General features: G+C 43.6%; 1 protein-coding gene across 3 annotated transcripts in view; it reads left to right on the top strand.

Moving 5' to 3' along the window:
* dock6 (dedicator of cytokinesis 6) overlaps positions 1-26,020 on the top strand; it is a 62,858-nt gene that overhangs the window by 15,311 nt on the left and 21,527 nt on the right. Inside the window, exons 10-24 of one of the 3 annotated variants that reach the window (XM_079519396.1) lie at positions 3,048-3,128; positions 3,777-3,933; positions 4,564-4,694; positions 5,937-6,030; positions 6,321-6,483; positions 13,902-14,019; positions 15,606-15,676; positions 17,756-17,894; positions 18,608-18,709; positions 19,048-19,134; positions 19,878-20,109; positions 20,659-20,823; positions 22,714-22,889; positions 24,812-24,913; positions 25,724-25,810. In XM_079519396.1, coding sequence (XP_079375522.1) covers positions 3,048-3,128; positions 3,777-3,933; positions 4,564-4,694; positions 5,937-6,030; positions 6,321-6,483; positions 13,902-14,019; positions 15,606-15,676; positions 17,756-17,894; positions 18,608-18,709; positions 19,048-19,134; positions 19,878-20,109; positions 20,659-20,823; positions 22,714-22,889; positions 24,812-24,913; positions 25,724-25,810 — 1,905 coding nt within the window. The remainder of the gene's footprint in view (positions 1-3,047; positions 3,129-3,776; positions 3,934-4,563; positions 4,695-5,936; positions 6,031-6,320; positions 6,484-13,901; positions 14,020-15,605; positions 15,677-17,755; positions 17,895-18,607; positions 18,710-19,047; positions 19,135-19,877; positions 20,110-20,658; positions 20,824-22,713; positions 22,890-24,811; positions 24,914-25,723; positions 25,811-26,020) is intronic. The other 2 variants (XM_079519398.1, XM_079519397.1) reach the window with 2 other exon arrangements.

Genomic DNA, 26,020 nt, shown 5'->3' with positions numbered 1-26,020 from the left:
AAGCTCGTTTGAACAACCTAAATACACAACGAATCAAACTACGAAACAGTGTAACTGCCATGACCAAATCAGCTAAAAGTAACTTCATTAATGATAAAGCTGAGGAAAACAAAAACAATCCTCATGAGCTCTGGAAGCTACTAAACAATCAACTAAGCTATGGTCAGAAACTAAAAACCAGATTTTCGAACATAAACATCAAATCTGACAACACTCTCATCACTGACAACCTTGATGTGGCCAACTACTTGAATATCTTCTTTACAAACATATCAACAACTCTGGTTAACAAACTGCCCTCCCACTCTGGGCTCTTTGGTGTAGAGCACATTACAACCTTCTACAAAAACCTAGGTGTTTGTAAAGACGATTTTAAACTAGTTATGGTAACAACCGATGAGGTAATTAAGAAACTGAGTGCCCTCCAACCCCACAAGGCCACAGGACATGACAACATTCCCTCCAAATTTCTCAGAGACTCAGCCATCTCTATAGCTCCAATCATCACCCACATAGTAAACCTCTCCATCAAACAGGGACAGGTCCCCCAAGATTTCAAACTGGCCAAAGTAACCCCCTTGCACAAGAAAGGGAGTAAATTAGACCCCGGCAACTACCGCCCTATTTCTATTCTTAGTTCCATCTCGAAAGTGATGGAAAAAATAGTCTATGAACAGGTTGAAAAGTATCTTGCCACTAATAAATTATTGTACGAGTTCCAATCTGGCTTCAGAACATCCCACTCCACTGACACATGCCTCCTCTATTTGAGCGACCACATCAAACAAGAGGTGGACGCTGGCAAATACTGCGGCATGGTCATGCTGGACCTCCAAAAGGCTTTTGACACCGTGAACCACTCCATACTGGTTAACAAGCTAAAAGCAATTGGTTTCGATAGCACATCAGTGAGCTGGATGCAATCCTACCTGGAGGGGAGAGAACAGATGGTGGAAGTGAACGGAACACTGTCCCCCCCCCTCCCAGTGAGCTGTGGCGTTCCACAAGGAAGCATACTAGGGCCTCTACTGTTCCTAATATATGTAAACGACATGACTTCAGCCTGTGACTGCAACTTGTTCCTGTTCGCAGATGACTCAGCACTGCTGGTCTCGGACAGGGACAAACTGCAGGTTGAAAATGCCCTCAGCTCTGAACTCGGTAGAATCTGCACCTGGCTCGCTGATAACAAACTATCTTTACACCTGGGAAAAACTGAATCCATTCTCTTTGGCTCTATTAGTAATCTCAGCAAGGCAAATGGCTTCTTGGTTAGAGTGGGTGACAATGTTATCACACGTAAAGATGAAATTACCTACCTAGGTTCCATCCTGGAGGCTAATCTTTCCGGTGATAAAATGGCCACCAACGTAATCAAAAAAGTCAACCATAGAACAAGATTCCTCTACAGGATCTCCTCACTGGTCAACAAAAACACCTTGAAGACCTTAACAGGAGCCCTTGTACAGGGTTTCTTTGACTATGCATGCACCTCCTGGTACCACAGCACCTCAAAGGCCCTTAAAACCAGACTCCAGACTTCCCAAAACAAACTGGTCAGGCTCCTACTTGATCTAGCCCCCCGAACCCACCTCACCCCTGCCCACTTCGACAGGCTGGAATGGCTTAGGGTCGACGACAGAGTACAGCATCTTGCAATGGGTCTGGTCCACAAGATTCGATACACCACCAAGATACCCATGTACCTGTCTAGATACTTCCTTAATGTTAACGAAGTCCACACCCACAACACCAGAGGGAGTGCAACGAACCATGTACAACCCAGATTCGGCACAAACAAGGGACTAAATTCTTTTCGCTCCTATGCCACCAAAATGTGGAACGCCCTACCAACTGTCATTAAGACATGCGAATCCCTTGACTCCTTCAAAACCGCTCTCAAAGGGCACCTACGGATGGCTGCAATTCGAAACTGGCCCCCGTAAAATCTGAATCCCCCCCCCCGCCCCCCCCTTTTTTCCCCTCACTGTATATATTTCTTTTCCCTTTTTACCTCCTTTTTGATGAATTCTTTTGTGATGAATTCCTGTTCTGTCTATAGAAGTGTCTATTTGTACGTCTCTAAATGTTTTGATGATTTGAACATGGTGGACCCTGTTGGAAACAAGTGTAATGCTTAATTGGGTCGTCCACTCACAGTTAACAGCCTTTGTATTGAGTTTGTGCTTGAAATGTACTGTAATTCTGCAAACTGTTAATAAATTCTTCAATCAATCAATCAATCAATCAATCAATGTTTATATTATTTATTATAACTTTACATACTTACTTCAGCCAGGGGCTTAATAAGTAGAGACACCAGACCGATTCTGTCAGTCAATGTGGTTCACACTCCTCCCCAAACCTATGGGGAAATATAGTATGTACAGAAATGTTGGCTTGTTAGATTTGAAGAAGCCATCGTCTTTTTAAAACAAGCAACCCGCAATTCGGTGTATCCCGTAAAGGCTCATACATAGTCTGGATTTTCGGTGGTTAGGTGACCACCGAACTACAACATGACGTCACGAGCCGCGGTGAAGAGCAAACCACCGCCACCGCTCCAGCCCTTCTCTCTGTTTTTACTCACCACCGCTCAACGTTATTTCAGCTCCGGTGGTCAGCTCACCACCGGAGCGGTGGTCACCTCACCACCGAAAATCCAGACTATGAATAGGCCTTGACTCTGGAAAAAACAAGCCAAAAGTCATGGTAAATAAGCATACACGTTTCCTGTTCCGGTTCATTTCCCCATCGCTTCGTTTATATTTTATTGGATCTTACTAATCATTTAAAGCCCTTTGTGACAAGAGCTGTAGCTATACATATTTACATATAGTTACATATTATATTTATTTTAATTATTTATTCATATTAGAAGTATTGATTTCTTCATTATATAAGATGTCATTATATCACTTATATCAATCAAAGTGAACATATGTTCACTTTGATTAACCGTGGCAGTTACTTTGTATCCTGGAATTGTTCCGATTCAGATATACTGTATATATGACATTTGGTGCATTGTGGTTTGTGTGTTGCAGCTTGAGAAAGTCCTTCAACAGGGAGACATTGGGGAATGCTGTGAGCCGTACATGATCATGAAGGAGTCTGATTCCTCAAAGGTAACTAGACTTCTAAAGTACTTTTCTTTTCTTTTTTTTACTGACGCAGTGGCACGGAGGTAGCAGCCAATGTGCATGCGAGACTGTATGTGTGACTGTGTGTGTTATGTTTGGGCACAGCAAGCATTACTCAATTCTGTCTCGACAGCTGCAATATTTCGGTCCTGTTTGTTTTTGACAGGTCCATTTGTCCACTACGCTTCCTTAATCAGATGTTTGCTTTATAACTGTCACTTTCAGAGCAGTAGAAATGCCCTGATGTGGTTTGTTGGTCACTTGTTCTCATGTTTTGTTTCTTGGAGTTGCTTTTTCTCGACCGCAGATGTTGAGAAAGTGACTTAGATACCATGTTGTTTTGACAAAAGCTAGATTCATTGTTTGGTGTCCTAGTTTCTTTGAGGCACTACTTTGTTCTCTTTGTTTTGCACTCTACAGTATTTGTCACTGACTACCTTGTTGTTTATTGACTAAAGCTCATGCTTATACTCTGCTCATTCTAACTTCGCACTTGAAAGTTGCTCTGGATACGAGTGTCTCCAAGATGCCTAAATTGACCCAGGCTAGTATATCGTCGCTGTTGGGTGGAAACCTTGTATGTCCAACTTTTCAGGAAAAAACAAATATTTGTCTGTATTTGTCCCTGCAAAGCACAAGGAGAAGCTGGAAAAGCTGCGTTTGCAGGCAGAGCAGTCTTGCAGCCGTCTGGGCCGATTCCGCATGCCTTTTGCCTGGACGGCCATTCACCTTCTCAACATCGTCAGCAGCGTTGGAGGCCTGGATCGCTCCGATCCAGACTCAGACTCTGGTACAGATTACATCAGTTTCTCATCCCTGTACACAGTACACATCCCTGTACACAGTACACACACTGCATCTGGCTAATGGACAATATTTAAATATTGGCCGATATCAGAATACTGATGAATTGCGTTGTCAAATCGGCAGTCGGCCAATTCCGGTATTGCAATAAAAGTTTTCAGTAGGGAAAGCGTATAATTGACAGAGGGACAAAGGAGTGTTTCTACCTATTTATTTAGGTAGAAACACTACCTCCTAGTTCCTACCTGACGGCATTAACCTATACTCATGGTATACACTGAAAAACTTCAATAAAAATATTTGAATAATAATTAACCTATACTCAGGGTATAATACATGGGACGGGTCAGACACCATTTTCTTAGCTTTTGAAATCTTCACCATAAAACACTGATTCCAATCTGCAGCCTTCATCATCATTACAAAAGGAGTTTTAGGCAGCATCGCATTTAAACATAAATATCATAAAATAGAATATTATTTTGATATTGTTTCAATGCCGATAACGATATGATGGCCGATTTAATTGTGCACCCCTAATAAATAGCTTACTTGCATCCAACACCCATACCTGTCCTCTCCAATTTCTCATGCTGTTTTTTATCTCACTGCACAGAGCGGAAAGGCCACGGGACATGGAATGAGAGGAAGAAGAAAGGATTCGAGCGGATGAGTGTGGGAGAGGACATGTGTAACTTTGCCACCTTCCGTCCTGCCACCCTCACAGTCACCAACTTCTTCAAGCAGGTCAGACTGTGTCCATATTTTGGACATGCCATTATAAGCGAGTTAAATATAAATACATAAAATAGCAGATCTATACAAGCTCACAACGTGTCGCATCGTGGTGAGTTGTGAGCTGGTAGATTACTTTTCAACATTTTAGTCAGTCAGTCAGTGTATCACTCAAAATCCCCATACATGGGAAAGCCCCCATATATGGTGCCCAGATCTCGTGACATCACGTGACATCATCAGGGATGGAACCCCTGATGTCATAGTAAATGCCAAACCGCCAGTGCTCGCCCAGCAGTCTGCTGTCACCCAGGCAGATGCGTGCTTCTCGCCCTCAGGCATCTTACTGGTAATAGGGATTAAAGTCATCCATGATTGTTAATTTTGCTGTTAATGTGTGTTTACCACCTGCGGTGCCATAATGATGTACATGTACTAACTAACGTTGATTGTTTACGGGAGCTGCAGATACATTTCATGTTAACACACTTGCAAAACTTGCAATTATTAAAAGATAACCATCCTATAATACAGGGGTCGGCATTAGATGTCGGAAACACAATCAATGGCTAATTTAAAAACTGGAACTTGCGGCAGTCTGCCTTTTATATTACACAATCATTATTTTATTGCTATAAAGGTAAGGTAATAATGATTTGTTTTATAGCGGCATATTCTAGCGGAACTGTGTTTGTAATTAAACGTTACAGGTGTTGATAGAAATGCTTGTGTACTAGACATTTTGTGCAGGCCACATCCTTGAATGTTGCACTTAGGTACAGAGAGAAACAATGTATTGTTTGAGGCATGTGAAGTTTTCACATGCCTCAAACAATGGCTCTCCCCACCTGAAGTTTTCTTCAGGTGGGCATAGATCAGATTTTCTACATACAATCTGGCTTATATGTGGGACTGTCTGATATTGTAAATAAATACTTTACAAAATAATTAGTCTCAGAACTGTATGCTTCATCTAGTTTCAGTCTGGTTAGGGGCGGGCTAAAAAATATAGATCAGTGATAGGGACAATTATTTTCAAAATGATTTAAAAGTACCCAAACTTTCAATTTTTAATGGTGATTAAAAAAAGCTTAAGTAACATCATTCTCACAGCTTGTTATTTCACTCAGAAAACACAATTATCAGTGAAAATATGTATATGCTTATACTTTTTTAAATAATTCCTAATAATATATAACATTTTAAATTCTATAATCTCCATACACTCAAACCCTGAATTTTGCCTCCATGAAGGAGGGTGACAGATTGAGTGACGAGGACCTTTACAAGTTTCTGGCGGACATGAGGAGGCCATCCTCTGTACTACGTCGTCTGAGGCCTGTCACAGGTGAGCACATAAACCAAATACACATTCACAACGTCGTACATGTTCACACTGCTTTGTCAGAGAATCCTAGCACCTGTTCTGGTCAACTCCTAAAAGTTGAACATTCAACGACAATAGGCCAAACAATTAGGCTAGAATATCAGGTTTAGGTATAAGGGGTAAGGCAGTGACGAAAATAAGGCCCATAGCGTATAACCCATTAAAACCAGTAAAGCATATGACTCATTCTGTGTGTGTGTGTCTCTCTCTCTCTCTCTCTCTCTCTCTCTCTCTCTCTCTCTCTCTCTCAGCCCAATTAAAGATCGACATCTCTCCAGCCCCGGACTCTCCTCACTACTGTCTTTCTCCTGAACTGCTCCATGTGAAACCCTACCCTGACCTGCGTGTCCGCCCCACCAAGGACGTTCTGGAGTTCCCTGCTCGCTATGTGTACACGCCCCATACTACCTACAGGTCAGCATGCATGAAGCTCACTATGTGTACATACCACCTACAGGTCAGCATGCTCACTATGTGTACACGCCCCATACCACCTACAGGTCAGCATGCTCACTATGTGTACACGCCCCATACCACCTACAGGTCAGCATGCTCACTATGTGTACACGCCCCATACCACCTACAGGTCAGCATGCTCACTATGTGTACACGCCCCATACCACCTACAGGTCAGCATGCTCACTATGTGTACACGCCCCATACCACCTACAGGTCAGCATGCTCACTATGTGTACACGCCCCATACCACCTACAGGTCAGCATGCTCACTGTGTTATTTGTACACGCCCCATACCACCTACAGGTCAGCATGCTCACTATGTGTACACGCCCCATACCACCTACAGGTCAGCATGCTCACTATGTGTACACGCCCCATACCACCTACAGGTCAGCATGCTCACTATGTGTACACGCCCCATACCACCTACAGGTCAGCATGCAGTGGAACTCGGGAAGAGTGTGAAATGTTGGATCTAGGGTTGTCCCGATCACGTGATCGGAAATCAATCGCGTCATTTTCAAAAAATCGGAATCTGATTGGGAGCAAAAAAATGTGATTGGGACATCCCTAATATCAATATATTGATATCCACATCATGATATTAGACTGGATATTGTCTGTGATTTTGATTATTGTACTATTGTGAATTTGTGATATGGCATAAGTGTCCTAAAAACATAAATATCGGACCGGGACAAACCGCTATTGGCAGATACTCAAAATCAAAATGATCGAAATCGGATTTGGAGCAAAAGACGTGATCGGGACATCCCTAGTTGGATCGCAATTGAAAGTTACAGTATGTGCGTGTCATGTGCATGTAATATACCTCCTTCCATGTTATCATCTTCTTTTTCTTTCGGCTTTTCCCTTCAGGGGTCGCCACAGCGAATCATCTGCCTCCAACTCACCCTGTCCTCTGCCTCCTCTTCTCTCACACCAACTACCTTTATGTCCTCTTTTACTACATCCATAAATCTTCTCTTTGGTCTTCCTCTAGGCCTCCTGCCTGGCAGTTCCAACCTCTACATCCTTCTACCAATATACTCACTATCCCTCCTCTGTATGTGTCTAGTTCTCTCTGGCTTTATTTCCAAAACATCTGACCTCTGTATGTGTCCAAACCAATCCAGTCCTCTCTGGCTTTCATTTTTGAGTGGTGTAAACCACTCCTACGACTGGCTTTGTTAGTTTACGTGTCTGTCTGTCTGTCTGTTCGTGAAAAATGAGCATGGTTGCTATGGTCATCCAGTTCACACGGGTGTGATTTCATTACGTCAGACATTACGTCAGACCACAGCTGATCAGTCTATATAAGACCTTACACCACTCAGTTCACACGGGTGTGATTTTTAATTAATACATCTAACATGTGCTGTCCCTCTAATGTACTCGTTCCTGATCCTATCCATCCTTGTTACTCCCAGAGAGAACCAACATCAACATTTTAGTCTCTGCTACCTCCTGCTCTGCGTCCTGTCTTTTCCTCAGTGCAACTGTCTCTAAACCATACAACATAACTGGTCTCACCACCGTCTTGTACACCTTCATCACCTTTTCTCCACCCATTCCAACCTGCTTGCACTTGTTTCTTCACCTCTTTTCCACACTCTCCATTGTTCTGAAATGTTGACCATAAGTACTTAAGTCCTCCTGCACCTTCACATCTACTCCCTGTAACCTCATAGGGGCAAAAATCTACCCCACGATTCTGATTCAGAGGGCTATGATTCAATTACACATCGATTTCCGATGCATGACGATGCATGTCGATTTCAATACATAATTTATTTCCCCCTCTCTGTGTGACCAATAAGCAAAGTGCTAAAGAAAAGGCGGTGATCCGAGCACTCAAAAGGTTAAAAAATAAGGAGAGGGTGGATAAAAATACTTTATTTAGAAAAGTTAGAATATGCATGTTTCGACTCAAACAGTCTTCATCAGGGCAGGTATGATGAGTAAGTGTAAGTGCTTTCTGATGATCCATAATGAAAACAGATTAGTTTACAACTCTTATTATCTTTTATTACACTATAAACAAACATTAAGCAGCTTTCTTAATGTTTGCATTGCGATTAATCTATGAATCCATTTGAATTTCCACCCCTAAGTAAAAACTCAGGTACACCTAGGTGCCCCGACCGAGCCATTTTATTATTTTATAAAGATCCTCTATTTGTGTTTGGCCAATTTAGAGTAGACCATCACCACACTTTGACATACACACAAGCAGCTAGCCTGTATAGCCCGCATTGTGATTTGTGTGGCTTCGTTATATCCAATTATCCATAGTTCAAAATTGGACAGGGAGGTCGTGCCATTATTGTTTTTATTTATTTATTTGACTGTCATCGTGTAAAACAAACCTTACAAAAATAGTAAATACTCTTTTTGCCATTCAAAAACCAGCCACACACTTTGGTATTAGTATTATTAGATATCGAAGTATCTGGTGTCATAGCGTGATAAAATATTTCATGTTGTAGCCCAGTTGGTTGATCAGATGTTTGGCTTGCCAGGGGAGTGCAATTAAATTAAAATCCAGATAAGACGATGACATCATTAAAGTCCAGATAGAACGATGACATCATTCATTAAGGGCTCTGTTGATATGGAGACCTCAGCTGTGCTGCATCAGCTTGACGTAGCTTCCCTCTTGGATCAGGATGAGAACATGGTGCACTTAATTAAAGACATTACATTAGCTGCTGTTCCTTTTTATGAGTTCTGAAATGGCGACCCTTTTGCACCATTTTCTGTAGTCTGGAAAGATGATGGCTGTGACTCTCAAGGCTCTGCTTTTGTTTGCCGGTTAAATGCTGCAGAATGTTCAGGATGTTTGAGTGCAGCTCTGCCCTCTCCTAAACAAGACAAATCAAACAAAGTACAGTGTTATTTTAACCGCCCCATTAATCCTATACTGCAGGGGTTTTCAGCCCTTTTCATAGAAAGATCCATTATTTATTTGGCATTTGAGCCACACGGACCATTCACCATTTGATGAGATTTAGCCTCTCAGACCAAAGACTTAGAATATTTTGTTGTTTTGTTGGATAGTATTTTGTCCATATTTCCATGCTGTATTGATGTGGTACCATAGGAGAGACAGCAGGCGTTGATGTGGCCTCGGTACCCAGGCTTTTATTTTCGTTCACATTCGACTCAATTGTTGATGTAATGCAGATGTTTAACAATAGAGCGCATGTATAAAGTGAGTGTCAAATCGAGGAACTCAAAGTGAGTTTAAGGCCATTTAATGTCATTTAATGCAATCAGTTTCTGTATGGATGACGTACAGTATGGGCCGTCAAGCCCAGAAAGTATAGGGGTCCATTTGGTTACCAACTCTACATCATTTAGCTGGGGACCACCTGGAACCCCCTCAAGGACTTACTGTACTTCGTTAACTGGGGTCCCGGGTCCCCCAGGTATACTTGATCCACTCATTTATTTTCCCCTTTTTTTTTTTTACCTCCGCACCAAATCTCTTAATCGAAAATAGTTTATCTACAAGCGAACAATGCGTTGTGAGCTTGTAGGTCTTCTGTTTTTGCAGATTTTTCGCCCTAGAATAGGGAGGCTAGGGTTCATGTGGTTAATGCCGCATGCCTGCATTGCATTTGCATTTGTAAAACGTAAAGCACCCACTTTAATTATAATCTGTCAACCACAGCCATTCTGTATGTGTCCTTTGACATCTCTGAGAGCTTAAATATGTGGTGCTAATGCTCCATTAGCAGCCATAAAACTAAGAAGTCTTCTGTGTGTCTGAAACGCAGCAGAAGTTGTGCTGAAAAGTAGGGCTGTAAAAGGATTAGTCTGATTAGCCACTTATCCACTATTCTATACTTTACAACGGTGTTATAGCCAGGTCTAATTTATAGCCAATCTACCAGTTTACAAGGCCTGGCATTGTGATGCGTTCTTGTGAACCTTTAGCACTGCTATGGGGAAAAAAAGGAAAATAATCTCATCAGATAGACGTTTTGTCAGTGGTGTGGTCGTGGTGGACATGCATGCATGAAACACTGTTTTTTACGCACGTCAGTTAAAGTGTTAAAGATGGCTGTCCCGTGGAGAGACAATGGGGGGTCAGCTGTCTGTTACCTGCAGCTCTATGATGGTAGTGGGTAAGGGGTTGTTGATATATTTCTCCAGATCGGTCACCTTGGTCTTGAGCAATGCCTCCTCCTGCTCCACGGAGGTCAGCCTGTGCTTAGTCACGTTGGTCTGAGCCTGTAGTCCTGCCATCTGGACCTGTCGACAGAAACATCTGCCCAGTACATCATCTACTCCCTCCCACTGACCACATGGAGCAGCTGGCAGCCACAACCACTGTGTGTTGTATTGTCCTTGTCGCTGCCAACCCCTACTGTTTGGTCTGTTGGGAGGGTGTAGACAGACAACCACGTGTCTCCTCCGATACACATGGCGTCGCCAGCTACGTGTACTTCTTGTCACCTGACAGTGAGGAGTTTCACCGGGAGGCCGTAACGCATGCAGAGGAACACACTATCCGCTCCAGTTCCGACTATCCGAGTTGGAGGACAGAAACTGTCCTCCAACTCGGAACTGGGACGGATAAAATGTACTTTTGTTTGTCTGTTTATAAGTAACTGAGAGAAAGAGAAACTGCACAAGCAGAAAGCCTGCAACACTCCAAATTAGATTTGCAGGCTCAAAGGTACAAATGGGAATGAAGGAATAGCCAGCACACAAGAAATGTCCTTGGTCCATGTCTATTTATCTCAATTTACCTCTGACTGACAACAGACGTGTTTCGGCCTGATGGTCCTTCCTCAGCGTTGTTTATAAAGTAACTCCAGAACGGATTGCATTTTCATGAAACTTGGTGATAATGATCGAGTGGGCTTAGCCGAAGAGATGATTCACTTTTGGGGCCAAAAGTTAAGGTCACAATCGAGAACGGATTGGTGGATTTTCGTCATGCAAGTGATGCAACTTGATGGGAATAAGCATTAGGCTGCCCAGAAAAAATGATTACGTTTTGGGTGTAAAAGGTCAGTACAGTACATGGTCATAATCAAGGGCAAGGGCAGAAATAACACAAGTCACATCTCGGGTGGAAAATGAAATGGGTAAATCTTAACAAATGCTTAGTGTTGGCAAGGTATGCACTCTACTGAGTGTAAGCTTTCTTTTTTCAAACAATGTAAATTGTTACCTTGCACAAAGTAGTTACATGGGAATCAAAAGAAGTCATACTGTAGCATAGGCATTGTTTTTAATTGGCCATTCTGACCTTGGAAAACCCCAAATAGTTGCTTGTACAGTTTCTCTGTGTCCCTCTCTAAGTGCCCCAGATGAACAGAGACTTATCTGACAGGGATTTCAAAAATACTTTGCATAGCAGAAGCACCAGCATCTGTCTGCTCCTGTAGAAATGCAGATATACTAGGTGGATAAGAATAGCAGTCATAATCAGATCTTTATTGTGGAAAGAAAAACATCTGGTTGACACGTTCTGCACGTTTGTTACCTGGAGCCGACCCAGCACCTCCTTGATCTGTCTCTCCACCTCTGCAGCCTTCTCGGTCTCTTTGCCCAGCCGCTGCAGACTCCCCTCATGGCTCCTCACAGATCGACTGATTTGAGCTATCTTAGCCTCGGTGGTCTCATAGACATGACTGAGCGTCTCTCTGAACTGTATCACGCCATACGTCAGAATGTTGACTTGATCTTGTGGAGCGGCCCTGTTTGCCTTTTTGGTAAACGTCCGCACTGGGCTTGCAGGGACTTGCCTCAGACCTGCACAAACCAGCAAACACAGGGCCCAATGCATTTCGACAGCTTAACTCTTGTCTGTTTGACTCTGTAGTTCAAAAGCAATTGATCCTTTCCGGCAGACCCTGGAGAATGATCGCCTGGTGCAGTCGCTCTGCAAAAGTGTTGAAGAAAGGCTCTGCTTTTCCTAGTTATCTGTGTATCAGAGTCACACAGAGGTTTGCACAGTGATAATACCCATTTCCTGTGTTTGGATGATAGGTGCCGTGTGTGTCTCCATAGTGAAACATTAGCTCAGCTGTGGTCCAATCACTCACTGACCTTGGTCTTCAACTCCTGAAGTACTCATTTTGTCTTTCATGTCCCAAATATCCATGACATACATAACAATCTCCCTTTTATTATTCTTTATATTAAATCCATACACTTTTAAGATTTAATTTGAGCAATACTATAATGAGCCTGGCATGGCCAGACTAATACCACTGCTTAGATATTGGTCTGGTATCTCTGTGCGGAACCTGCATTTCTAAGGGGACGGATTAAAATGAATGCCTCTGGTGATTAACCCGCCGGGTATTTCGATGCTGGCCCTGATTGGTTCCCCACATCTTCGGGGGAGCAGCTAAATCCATTCAACACCGAGCGGGGCCAGGCCTAATGTGCCGAGGGCTTTTTTTGTTTATGCACTGGCAGATTCATCTGGTTTCCAGACTATAATTAATAATCACCTGGTGTGGTTTATAATTTGTTTTTTTATGTGATTGTTTGATATGGAAAGTTACCTCTCAGGGATGCAACGGTTAATTTTAATTTAGTTGCAGTCCTCCTCTCACTAAGTCAAATCAGCTGAACATTGTAAACTATGAACGTCAGTTGTCCTCTCTTGTTTGACTTGGATAAGAGTTGAGGTCAGTCTCACCATGAACATGCCAATGTCATTAAAAATGGGTGCCAAGGTCAATATCAATTCTTCTCTAATGACACAAGTTTATTATGATATATGTCACACATGTGGCTGTGTATCCTCTTATATCATGTAGATTTATTTGTGTTTGTGATACAGAAATAGCAGTCAAAGCAAGGTGAAACCAGTATGAACTGTAGTATAGGCTCATCAACAAAGTCCAAGACAGTGCACGACTCCCTCGTTTAGCTCGTTTAGCTCACATTCACAATGGCCTTCATTGTGAGAGAAGTAATAATGATGTCACTTCTGTTATGCTGAAACAGGATGTCTTGCCAGTTAACATTATATTCTAAATATTATTTGGAGTGAACCTCTGGATTTTGTTTATATTAATCATATAGGTTGTCGAGCAACTGTAATATATGTTCAACTTCATATATTCCTGATACCAGATTAATAAACAACTACATTCTTTCCAGTGAAATATGACTATGGCTGGTAGGTTATCCAGTTTAGCCAGTACAAACCATTGTTTTGTGGATTTTTTAGTTCTGAGTGAAAATGATGGCCACCAAACAAATCAAGTACATATCTTCCTCCACGTTTGTGTAATGGCATAACATTTGTCTTCCTCCCTACCATCTCGTTTGTCCTTCTCACCTTGTTCTCCTCCTTACTTTCTATGCCCTCTGTATGGTTCTTTGTCCTGCTCAGGAACATTCTGTACGTGTATCCAGAAAGTCTGAACTTCAGCAGTCGCCAGGGCTCAGTGAGGAACATCGCTGTGAAGGTGCAGTTCATGGCAGGAGAGGACAGCAGCCTGGCGATGCCGGTGAGTCCGTTCGCGTGGATTAAAGTGACTGATTTCAGTCATTTGGATTCCATAGAAGCCAGCATGTCTTTATGGCAGCACGCCGCTCATAGATTGGCTATTTTCGTTTGTTAGTTATTTGAAGATTAGCCTTAGTTATTTTAAGATTATTTGAACTGATCAACTAGCAACAGAATACATGATTTTAGAAGCATCTTCCATAGACATAAATGTGTCTATGGATGTGATAAAGGCAAAGGTTTAAAGCCTCAATCTGTGTTTTCTTCAACTGGTTGGCTGTTATGTGGAACCGCAGCAACAAAGAATGATAATACCTAAACATCATTAATAAACTTTCAGTCATGTCGATGAGATTTTATTTTGCTTTATTCCATGCGTTCACACGCTCCACAACATCACACAACAGTACTGACTCAGGACAATGGCATCCCCACCTAACAAAGAACAGCCCTGGGCCGGAAACATGATGTCCTCTCTTCAGCATTACCATGCTCAAATCTATGTCCTTCGTGAGCCATGCTGAAAATAGCAGATCTACAAGCTCACAAGGCATCGCGGATAGATTCTAGGTCGGCTATTTCCGGTGAGCGACACCATAGTGCGCTGACTAATACTGTAAATCAGGCTTTAGTTGTATCAGGGAGGGTGAAAGAAAAGGACAACAAATGTGTTTTGATGGTTGTACCTTAAGTGAATTCAGCCAAGTTTGGCTGTTAACAGATGTCATGATGTTATGGCCAAAATCTGTCATTCAGGCCAGAATTGTCTGGGGCCCTAAACATTGATCACTGCTCTAGTGTGCGTCTCCCCTACAGTGGTTTGTTCAATCTCATTGTTAATACTAGAAGCGAATGACACATCTCAGTGTCTCTTTATAGAATGTACAGTTTGCAAAAGAGAAGACAGTAAGTCACAGAATTGCTGCAGTAATTGCTTTATTTGCAATCTGAAATTAATTAAGAGAACAAAAATATGCAATATTTCACCATTGTGTGAGGAAAAAAAACTAAATATACAAACGGAAAAATGCGTTGAATAAAAAAAAAAGTCCTCTCCTAATCTTCTGCGTATGCCATATGGCCACATGTTCTCATCCACATCACACCGTATATCTTCTTCTCTGACAATGCACTATGAGAAGAATCTTTTGACATGCTTTTTCCACCCTGGCAGTACTCGGCTGTGATTGGTCTATTTGCATACCTTAAAACAGCTATTCACAATAGCAATGGACAAGAATACAGGACATATATTTGTGTTTCAGTCTACAATGTGAACGGTTGTTCACTTCAACTGTAGCCTATGCTGTACGTTACGTTTAGAACATGAACTTCTGAGAGAGTTCTGTTCTGACAGGGTTTGACAGCATTTGTATATTTGGCAGTAAAGATCCATTGTTTTCATCTTGGTTGTAAAAGTTCAAGCATTTTCAAAGGAACAAGAGATTAATTATATAGCTCACAGACAACCCTAACCCTACAGAAAAACAGATTGATAGCCATTGTAAAAAACTGCAATAGAGAGCCCCCTCTGGTGATTGAAGAGGGCTCTCCCGCTAATATAACCGGTATATGTCGTCACAACAGGTCATCTTCGGGAAGTCCAGCTGTGCAGAGTTCATGAAAGAGGCCTACACGCCTGTCATCTACCATGACAAGTAAGGCTCTGGATTCATTGTGCCTCCCATTTAACCCATGGTTCTCAAAGTGGGGTCCTTGAAGTACAATAATAATAATACAACTTTATTTGTATAGTACATTTCATGACATGAAATGCAGCTCAAAGTGCTTTATAGAGCAAAGGAGAAAGAAAGAAAAGCAAGGCATAAAAAATAATAGCAGTAATGCAATAGGACATGAATAACAAAAAAATTAAGAGTGTAGAAGTGGGTCTTGAGCTGTGCTTTAAAAATGTCTACAGAGGCTGCCTGTCGAAGGTACAGTGGGAGTTTGTTCCACGCCATCGGCCCGTAGAAGCAAAAAGCTCCTTCACCGTATTTTTTAGCAGGCCAGCAGTGGAAGACCTTAGGGGGTGGTTTGGGACACATTTAGGCAGGAAGGTGCGAGACCATTGAGAGCTTTATAAACAAGTAATATGTTCTCTCATCTTAGTTTTAGTTAAAACTCTGGCTGCCGCATTTTGGACAAGTTGTAATCTGTCAGTTGTTTTCTTAGGCAGTCCAGAAAAAAGTGCATTGCAGTAATCAAGACGAGAAAAAACAAAGGCGTCGATTAGCGTTTTTGCATCGTCCAATGACAAATAGACTCTGATTCGTGCAATATTTCTAAGGTGAAAAAAGGCAATCTTGGTAACATGATTAATGTGTGAATTAAAATTAAATTCAGAATCAATAATGACCCCCAAGTTCTTTACTGTACTGTTACTTTCTACAGCCAGGTTGCCAAGTCTGCTTATTATTGATTCTTTCTGCTCACTAGAACCGATTATGAGAACTGTCTTATCCTCATTTAGCATGAGAAAGTTCTCACTCATCCAGCATTTGATGCTAGACAGACAGGTCAACAACGGGTCTAAAGCACAGGGATCATCTAGAGCTACAGAAAGATATAGTTGGGTTTCATCAGCATAGAAATGAAAATTGACTCTGTGATTGGTAATAAGTTCTCCCAACGACAGTATGTACGGGGAGAAGTGGGTTTCAGAGGGGTCCACAGCTAAACTAGAAAAAGTGCCCCTCGGGGCACTTTTCCAGGTCAGGTTGTGGCCTCCTGGTGGCGCTATAATAGGCCAATGTGAAAAGGGTGCCATATTTTGTTCTTACACCATTGATTTGGATTGGATGATTTGAGGCATTTTGTTCCCAAATGTGTTTTGCAAAAATCCACCTGTTGGTATAACAGGCCAATGTGAAAAGGGTGGGATATATTCCTCAGCCTAGTTGGAAAGTCTGTGAAAGATTTCACGTAAATTGCACGCTGCATTCATGATGTTTCCAAAGGGCCAATCCTGCAAACGTTGAAGGCCAATGTTAGCCAATTAGGATGGAATAAGAAATATCGGACAGATCCATCTTGAACAGACTGATTATAGAGATGGTGTGTAACGATTTGTGGGATTTTTGGACAGAATCTGGAGGAGTAATATAAAAAAAAATTGTTTCTCAAAAGTTGGCCTCCTGGTGGCGCTATAACAGGCCGTTTTGGAAATTTTGGGGCAGAGGTTCATCGTTGGCATCCAGGGAGAGTGTGTGCAAAATGTGGCATCGACCGGGTTAACGGTGCCTGAGATTAGCTGTTCACGGGCAAAACATACTCTCTCCCCATGCCTTCGACCTGGTGGAGACCAGGATTAGCATTAGTTTGCATGGCATCAAAGTCAATGTAATCACTTTTACCCTATATTTTATACTTTGTCTATTATAGAAAAAGACCGATGCACAGCACACCTCAAAAGGTTGGTGACGGGTGCGTAGGACAAAAGTGCATATAATAAAAGGGTATCTTTGAAGATTCCCTTTTATTATACTATGCTCACGATGCAACAAGTACTATTGTTGATCTGCTATTTTTGAAGAATTCTAAAACATTCCAAACAAACAATACTTTTTAAGAATCCTCTCCTATGACGTCTCTACAAAAAATATCTGCTGCCAAAAAACATCAATGTAGGTTTCCTTGACATGAAACAGTTTGAGAACTGAGCAGCCATGGTGTTTAAGACTTCCTGAGCCGTTCCCCCTGTCAGATCAGCACTGTCTCCTCTCCCGTCTAACCAGGTCTCCAGAGTTCTACGAGGAGATGAAGATGAAGATTCCTGCCAACCTGACAGACAACCACCACCTGCTGTTCACCTTCTATCACATCAGCTGCCAGCCCAAACAGAACACCCCCCTGGAGGCGCCCGTGGGCTACACTGTGAGTTATGCCTGCTGGGCCATATGATACGACCACGAATTAAAACGTTATTCATTTTCATTTAAATGTAGGCTATTCTCACTATATTTGCATGCTGCCATTGTACAACAAAGTATAATACAGGTCTTAAAGGGGCATTCCACTCATTTTCAACATTTTACTATGTCATTAATGTACCTTAGAGCTGTTGTGTGGAAATAATACAAAACGTTCCCCTATTCTGTGTTTCCTAGAACTAGAGGTCTGAAAAAAATCATTAACATGGTGAAACACAACTTGATGACATCATCAAGATGTGTTTCACCATGTTAATGATTTTTTTCATGATTACAGTTCTAGGAAACACAAAATGGGGGGACTTTTTTATTATTTCCACACAACAGCTCTAAGGTATATTAATGACATAATAAAATGTTGAAAATGGGTGGTTTTCCCCTTTAAGTGGTTAATCAATAAGACTAACCAATTTAGGTGATATTAAGAAATATATTACAACTGTCTATATTAGAACCTTTTCGTGTGGATTCGTTACATATATTTGGTTAATTGCCTAGTCCTACTGTAAGTACACTACTGTTGCCATCGCCCTCGAGAGGGGCTAGATTCAATACCGCCACACACATCCTGACTCCCATTTATATATTTCCAAAATGTTGCCTTGCCAGAGGTTAAAGACATCCTTTCTTTGCTTCCTTGGTTCCTTCCCTCCACAGTGGATTCCTCTGATGCAGCATGGTCGACTACGCACCGGATCCTTCAGCCTGCCCGTCTCTGTGGAGAAGCCTCCACCCAGCTACTCCGTCCTCACCCCTGATGTGAGTGTGTGCGTGCGTGCGTGCGTGTGGCACGTCCTCACCCCTGATGTGACTGTGTGTGTGCACGTCCTCACCCCTGATGTGACTGTGTGTGTGCACGTCCTCACCCCTGATGTGACTGTGTGTGTGCACGTCCTCACCCCTGATGTGAGTGTGTGACTGTGTGTGTGCACGTCCTCACCCCTGAGGTGACTGTGTGTGTGTGAGCGTGCATGCATGGGGAACGGGGAGAGAGAGAGAGAGACGCACGGACGAACACGTGACTCATAATTGTCTCGGTTTGTCTTCAGCGGGCAGAGTGTGTGACGGTGTTGAATGTCGGTCTGTCTCCATTCCAGGTTCAGCTCCCTGGCATGAAGTGGGTGGATAATCACAAGGCTGTGTTTAACGTGGAGGTGACGGCAGCGTCCTCTGTTCATACTCAGGTACAGAAAAAGTTTTTATAGCTGCTATCTGTAAGGCCGGGGCTCCACTGAGTGCGTTGCATCGCATTGCCGTGGTGAATATGTGAAGGGTGGAGCACCCTTCATTGATTATAAAGGAAACGTTCACTACGATGACGCAACGCTGACGGACGCCCGATGGCTGCAGTGGAGCTTCGGCATAAGATTTCATGTGGAACGATGGGATATGACTTCAGATTCCCCACGTGACCGCCAAAACCTATACTGTTGAGCTATAAGGGAGAGCCCGTTTGGAAAGGGTTGGTGTTAGTTAATATTTCCCATTTATTTTTGTAATGTTGGCGCCACCGTAGGATCCTCAGCTGGACAAGTTCTTCACGCGGGTGCACGTTCTGGAGGAGTACTAGTTACAGTTGGGTGCCACCGATATTGTCCCTTATCATTTGACCCATTTAGGCCTGACCTCAAAATGTAAAAAAAATCCTTCTAAATCCTCCAGTTTTCTGAAATAAATATTTTCACGATTTTTCAAAAATAGCAGACCTACAAGCTCGTAGCGCGCCACTCGGTGGCGCGCTATGAGCTTGTAGATCTGCTATTTTTCAATAGCTAAATTATAACATAATGTTTAAAACACCAAAAGGGGTTTTGCGCAGATCACGCAAACCTCAGCAAAAAGAAAAGGACAATATCGATGGCCTCCAACTGTATATTACTTATGTTCTCTTACTTATTACTGGTTCTATAATCTATATTTCCATTAGGATCCTCACCTGGACAAGTTCTTCACGCTGGTGCATGTTCTGGAGGAGTACTCGTTCCCGTACCGTCTGAAGGACGTCATCATCACGGAGGCCAACGTGGAGGGCGAGCTGAAGGCCAGCATGGCCGGCCTGCGGGGGGCGCTGCTGGACACGTGCGTGCGCTTCCTCCACCAGCTGCTCACCAAGCTCATCCTCCTCATCGTCTACCCGCCCGTCATCTCCGGACAAATCGGTGAGCGAGGCTGTCATTAACGAACGGTACAAGCGGTGAGCGAGGCCTTCATTAACGAACGGTACAAGCGGTGAGCGAGGCCTTCATTAACGAACGGTACAAGCGGTGAGCGAGGCCTTCATTAACGAACGGTACAAGCGGTGAGCGAGGCCTTCATTAACGAACGGTACAAGAGGTGAGCGAGGCCTTCATTAACTAACGGTACAAGCGGTGAGCGAGGCCTTCATTAACGAACGGTACAAGCGGTGAGCGAGGCCTTCATTAACGAACGGTACAAGCGAGGGATCTCGGCAGACTTGATTAGCTCCCCTCTCACATAGGGCTGCCATGATTACACATTTAAGTTGACCATTAATTGTCACAAAGAATTGCAATGTTTTTTTTTACATTGAACATAATTTGTTCCAATGTTCAATGCCAAAAAACACAAATACAACTTAGTTGTATTTATTTTTATTCAACATGAACACGATTGTGACTATTATCTCAATAATTGGGTCGATTATGTAATACTAATAATTGTGACGGGCCTATACTCTCACGCTGCAGTGAACCTGGGCCGGGCAGCCTTCGAGGCAATATCCCTGTTGGTCAACCAGATCCACAAGAACCTGGAGGGGAACCAGGACCAGCACGGCCGCAACAACCTGCTGGCCTCCTACATCCACTACTGCTTCCACCTGCCCACCGCCGAGCCCCCCCCACACCCCCATGGTGAGTCTATACATCCACTACTGCTTCGACCTGCCCACCGCCGAGCCCCCCCCACACCCCCATGGTGAGTCTATACATCCACTACTGCTTCCACCTGCCCACCGCCGAGCCCCCCCCACACCCCCATGGTGAGTCTATACATCCACTACTGCTTCCACCTGCCCACCGCCGAGCCCCCCCCACACCCCCATGGTGAGTCTATACATCCACTACTGCTTCCACCTGCCCACCGCCGAGCCCCCCCCACACCCCCATGGTGAGTCTATACATCCACTACTGCTTCGACCTGCCCACCGCCGAGCCCCCCCCACACCCCCATGGTGAGTCTATACATCCACTACTGCTTCCACCTGCCCACCGCCGAGCCCCCCCCACACCCCCATGGTGAGTCTATACATCCACTACTGCTTCGACCTGCCCACCGCCGAGCCCCCCCCACACCCCCATCGTGAGTCTATACCACCTGCCCACCGCCGAGCCCCCCACACACCCCCATGGTGAGTCTATACCACCTGCCCACCGCCGAGCCCCCCACACACCCCCATGGTGAGTCTATACCACCTGCCCACCGCCGAGCCCCCCACACACCCCCATGGTGAGTCTATACATCAACCTGCTCACCGCAGAGCCCCCCACACACCCCATGGTGAGTCTATACATCCACTACTGCTTCCACCTGCCCACCGCCGAGCCCCCCACACACCCCCATGGTGAGTCTATACCACCTGCCCACCGCCAAGCCCCCCACACACCCCCATGGTGAGTCTTTACATCAACCTGCCCACCGCCGAGCCCCCCACACACCCCCATGGTGAATTTACACATCAACCTGCCCACCGCCGAGCCCCCCACACACCCCCATGGTGAGTCTACATCCACCTGCCCACCGCCGAAACATGGTGAGTCACCCCATAGCTGAAACCTTTACCGCAGCTCACTCTACGACTCCATTTCATGAAATGTCATGTAATTGTGTTTCGACTGGGTTCCTCACATCCCCCGTTTATGGACCGTTTCGGGGTGGTAAACAATATAACACGGCTGCCCTGAACGGTCCAGCCTTTGTGAATGTCAGGTTTATAAACCGCCGCCTTGGCAACTGACATGAACGGTCGATCATCCGAGAAATAGCTGTTAGTTAGCTACAATAAGCCTGCAAAAATAGATATCTGTATCGTTTTCTAATCATTACCAGATCAGGCTGTTTTCAATTTGCGTTGAGCGTCAATTATTTTGTATTTATTTTGCTGCATGTCACTCCACTTCTCTCTCTCCCCATTTCCTGTCAGCCTAATATATATATATATATATATATATATATACACACACAGACACACACACACACACACACACTATTTATCTATTCATTCTTCCAATAATTTTAAATCTTTTCTTCCAATTTAGTCTCTGCTGACCCCTACTGGTCGGTCTCATATATTATTGTTTTCAGCTGTTACATTTCCAAACATGCAAACACGACCTGCTTTAATTACTTATATGTAGCTTAATGACTAGTATTAAAATGTTCTTGTCTTTTCTTTATGTCCAGTGTATTTGTATTTAGTTCATAAAGTTAACATGACTAACTAAATGCATTTGAAATTAAATAAAAATGTTCCTTGTCAGGATTGCAATTCAAAAAGAAAATCAGGATTTCAATTCAAATATAGCAAAAAAATAGCAATATTTTTAGCTATCTACAAGCTCAAAACGTGTCGCAGTGCAGCGCGCTTTGAGCTTGTAGACACTAGACCGTAATATGCAATGTGGGCCTCTGGAGTGAGTGTGGAAATATAGTGGCCCTCTCGATCGTCAAAGTTTCCCACCCCTGGTGTAGACGAAGTGTACAAACTGTCTCATAAATATCTCCATCCCTCTTTAACTGTATAGCCGGGAGCCCAGCCTATGACATGCCCATCCAGTATGCTACGTTATCGCGTGCGACGGCCCGGCCCAGCAGCCTGCACCTGGCCCGCTCCAAGAGTATCAGCAACTCCAACCCTGACCTGGCAACCTCCTCGCCTGCCTCTCCTGACGAGGAGGTGCAGCGCATCATAGGGAGCAAGGTGGGCTGGACCTCTCCTTGGTGACCGCATGCATGGGTATATTGTAGTTGTTTAGCACAGTGGTTCTCAACCCTTTTCATATCAAGGCCCATTATTTATTTGGCATTTGAGCCACGGACCACCATTTTATGTGATTTAGCCTTGCAGACCCTATAATGTCCACATTTCCATGCTGTATGTGATGTTGGTACCATAGGAGAGATAACAGGCTAATAAAAATAACAATCTTCTACATTCTCTTCTTGCAAATTAACTTAAGTAATGCAGATGTTTAACAATAATTTAACTCTTGAGAGTGTAAAATGAAATAGTTCCCCATTAATTTTCCCCATAGGCTTTTCAAAAAGTATTTATTTAAAGACGTTTATGCCGCGGACAAAGCCAACTCGAGTTGTGACAAATCATGACCATGATAGTTTTGGGACGATCAAATAATTAGTAAGAAGAAAAACAAAACAAAGTGTTGTACCCTGCCTTTTATTTTCTTCTTTCTAATTATTTGATCGGCCCAAAACCTTGTGTTTATTGTCATGATCTGTCACAACCCGTCTTTAAATAAATACTTTTTGAAAAGCCTATGGGGAAAATGAATTGGGAATTATTTCCTGGTCCACTCGTTGTTCTGAATGGGGGCGGGACTGCGACGCTCTATATGTTATGAAAATAGCCAATCTGCATTACAAGCTCAACAATGTTTGGCCAATGTTTGACCAGTTTTTATAGTATATTCTGGTTGATTACTTTTGATGCAGTAATGGTCTTTTTACATTTCTTATCTTTTTATTTTAGGTATTAAAAAGGTCTTAAAAGTCCTTACTACATAGTCACTTTACTGTCCTCTGGGGACCCCCAAAATGATGTGGGGTCCTGACCGTCCTGACCTGACCCACAGGTTGATGAGAACCACTGCTTTAGCCAGAGCTCGTGTCAGCAGAATTGCCTTTGCTTATTTGTTTTTGACAGTGGAATAGTGAGACGTCAGAGCAAGCTTGTGTTTTTGTGTTTTAACTTTTGATTTATACGCAGCAAAGTATAAATCGGTCAATATAGAGCGTCGCAGTCCCGCCCCCTACCAGGGCCCAGGAAATGATTCTCTGTTCATTTTCCTCATAGACTTTTCAGAAAGTATTTATTTAAAGACGGTTACGCCGCGGACAAAGCCAACTCTTGTCGTGACAAATCATGACAATAAACACAATGTTTTGGGCCAAACAAAGAATTAGAAAGTAGAAAAAAACGGCAGGTTACAACACTTTTTTGTTGTTTTTCTTCTTTGTAATTGTCATGATTTGTCACGACTGTAGTTGGCTTTGTCTGTGGCGTAACCGTCTTTAAATAAATACTTTTTGAAATGTCTATGGGAAAAATGCATTGGGATTCATTTTCTGGGCCTGGCGTCGTCATGACAGGGGGCAGCCTCTTATCTTTTGTCCTGTGTTGTGCATTCAAGATTGATGTTGTTGACCATGTGCATACCTACGTATACTGTAGTAAAATCCACTGGATTTTGCTGTGCAGGTGTAATTTTCAACAGGTTCCAACTTCTCACAGGTATTTAGTTTTTACCTTTAGAACTCTGGAGTTCAACTGCCTATGAACTTCTGTACCAACAATTAATTGCACTACTGATGCCAATTATCCAAATCACGCTGTGTTGCCTCTGTCTGTTGTGTTTCCTGTGCTTCCTTTTCTCCCCCCCTCCCTTCCACTGTTCTTTTAGTTTATTGTCTACTCTCTACTCCTCCCTCCCTCTCCTCTTATTCCATTAATCTGTCCTTATCGTGATCTCCCTTCTTTCCTCTCTTCCTCCCCGCCTGTCGCTGCTCTTTGTCTGTGCGCGTGCGTGCCTGCGTGCGTGCGTGCGTGCCTGCGTGCGTGCGTGCGTGCGTGCGTGCCTGTCTGTCTGGTGGCTGTGATGGCAGGGGATAGATCGCTCCCACTCCTGGGTAAACTCTGCTTACGCCCCCGGGGGCTCCCGAGCTGTGCTACGTCGGAACCCCAACTCCAGCTGTGAGCTCAAGCAGGTGCCAAACCGCCCCTCTACCCTCCCCTCCCCCCTCCCTCCCATCCCTGTACAGTACACTCAACTTCACCCCTCATCGTCTTTTTGCCTCCATCCCAGAATCACTCAGTCCCACATCACCACCACCATCCTCCCATTTCGCCCGCCTCTGCCTGACTGTCTCCTCCATTCTCAGGGGTTGAATCTGTGTGTCACCGTTTTGTCACCGTCTGCCACTGCCTGTCTCTGACCCACTGTGTCCTCTCTCTGTCTGTCTGTCTGTTTATGTGCATTCTTCAGAGATCATCCTTTCAAGCTCTATTTAGCTTTGGTTAAAGCCTTGAGGAAATTGGCGGGTGCACCGCTTCTATCCCACTGGTGAGAGACATTAAACCAGTGGGGTCAAAGATGTCCGTCAAGATTTGGTCATTTTCCTAGTAACCCATTGAACACAGCAAAAAATCTTGCGTGTTAATTTAACTCTGGGTTAAACTCTTTGTCAACCACTTAAGCCCTATTGTATACTTACATTGAACATTCTTAAGCAGATCTACAAGGTCACAAAAGATTGTGAGATTATAGAGCTGCTCCTTGAAAATGTTTTCGCTATGACATGGCCCAAAATACGAACGTGGCGGGTAGAAATTAACACACTGTGAAGAAGTTAAGTTTGACTGACGATAGATTTACTGGGAGAAATGGCAGCATTTGTTTGTAAAGGAAGGAAGGAGCTCTCTGGCCATGCGCAGCCATCTCTTCTCCATGCTTTCCTCACATCCTGTTTGTCCTCCTCATCTCTGTGTTGTCCACCCTCACCACCACTCCATGTCAGGCAAGTGAGCGCGGCTGCAATCGCATGTCTGCCTTTCTGGACAGCTCCAGCTTCTGTTCAGTTCCCACAAGGCAGATTGCCAAGAAGGTAAACCTGGCATAAACACTAAAACATACTAACACATTGTCTTAACATTCATTGTTGTCCATCATTTTTCCATTTATATGTGGGTGTGATCGTTTGTTATTGAAGTCTTTGAACTTTTCTTATGTAGGATTTAGCAGAACATAATAAGTGTAAACTGTTCCCTTTTCATTACTGGAATTTATGGCCAGTGTTTAAGCCCCTTTGTTCTTT

This window comes from Electrona antarctica (assembly GCF_951216825.1).
Source record: "Electrona antarctica genome assembly, chromosome: 14".
Classification (NCBI taxonomy): Eukaryota; Metazoa; Chordata; class Actinopteri; order Myctophiformes; family Myctophidae; genus Electrona; species Electrona antarctica.
Note: the sequence above shows the minus strand (reverse complement) of the source record. Positions and strands in the feature narration are given on the sequence as shown.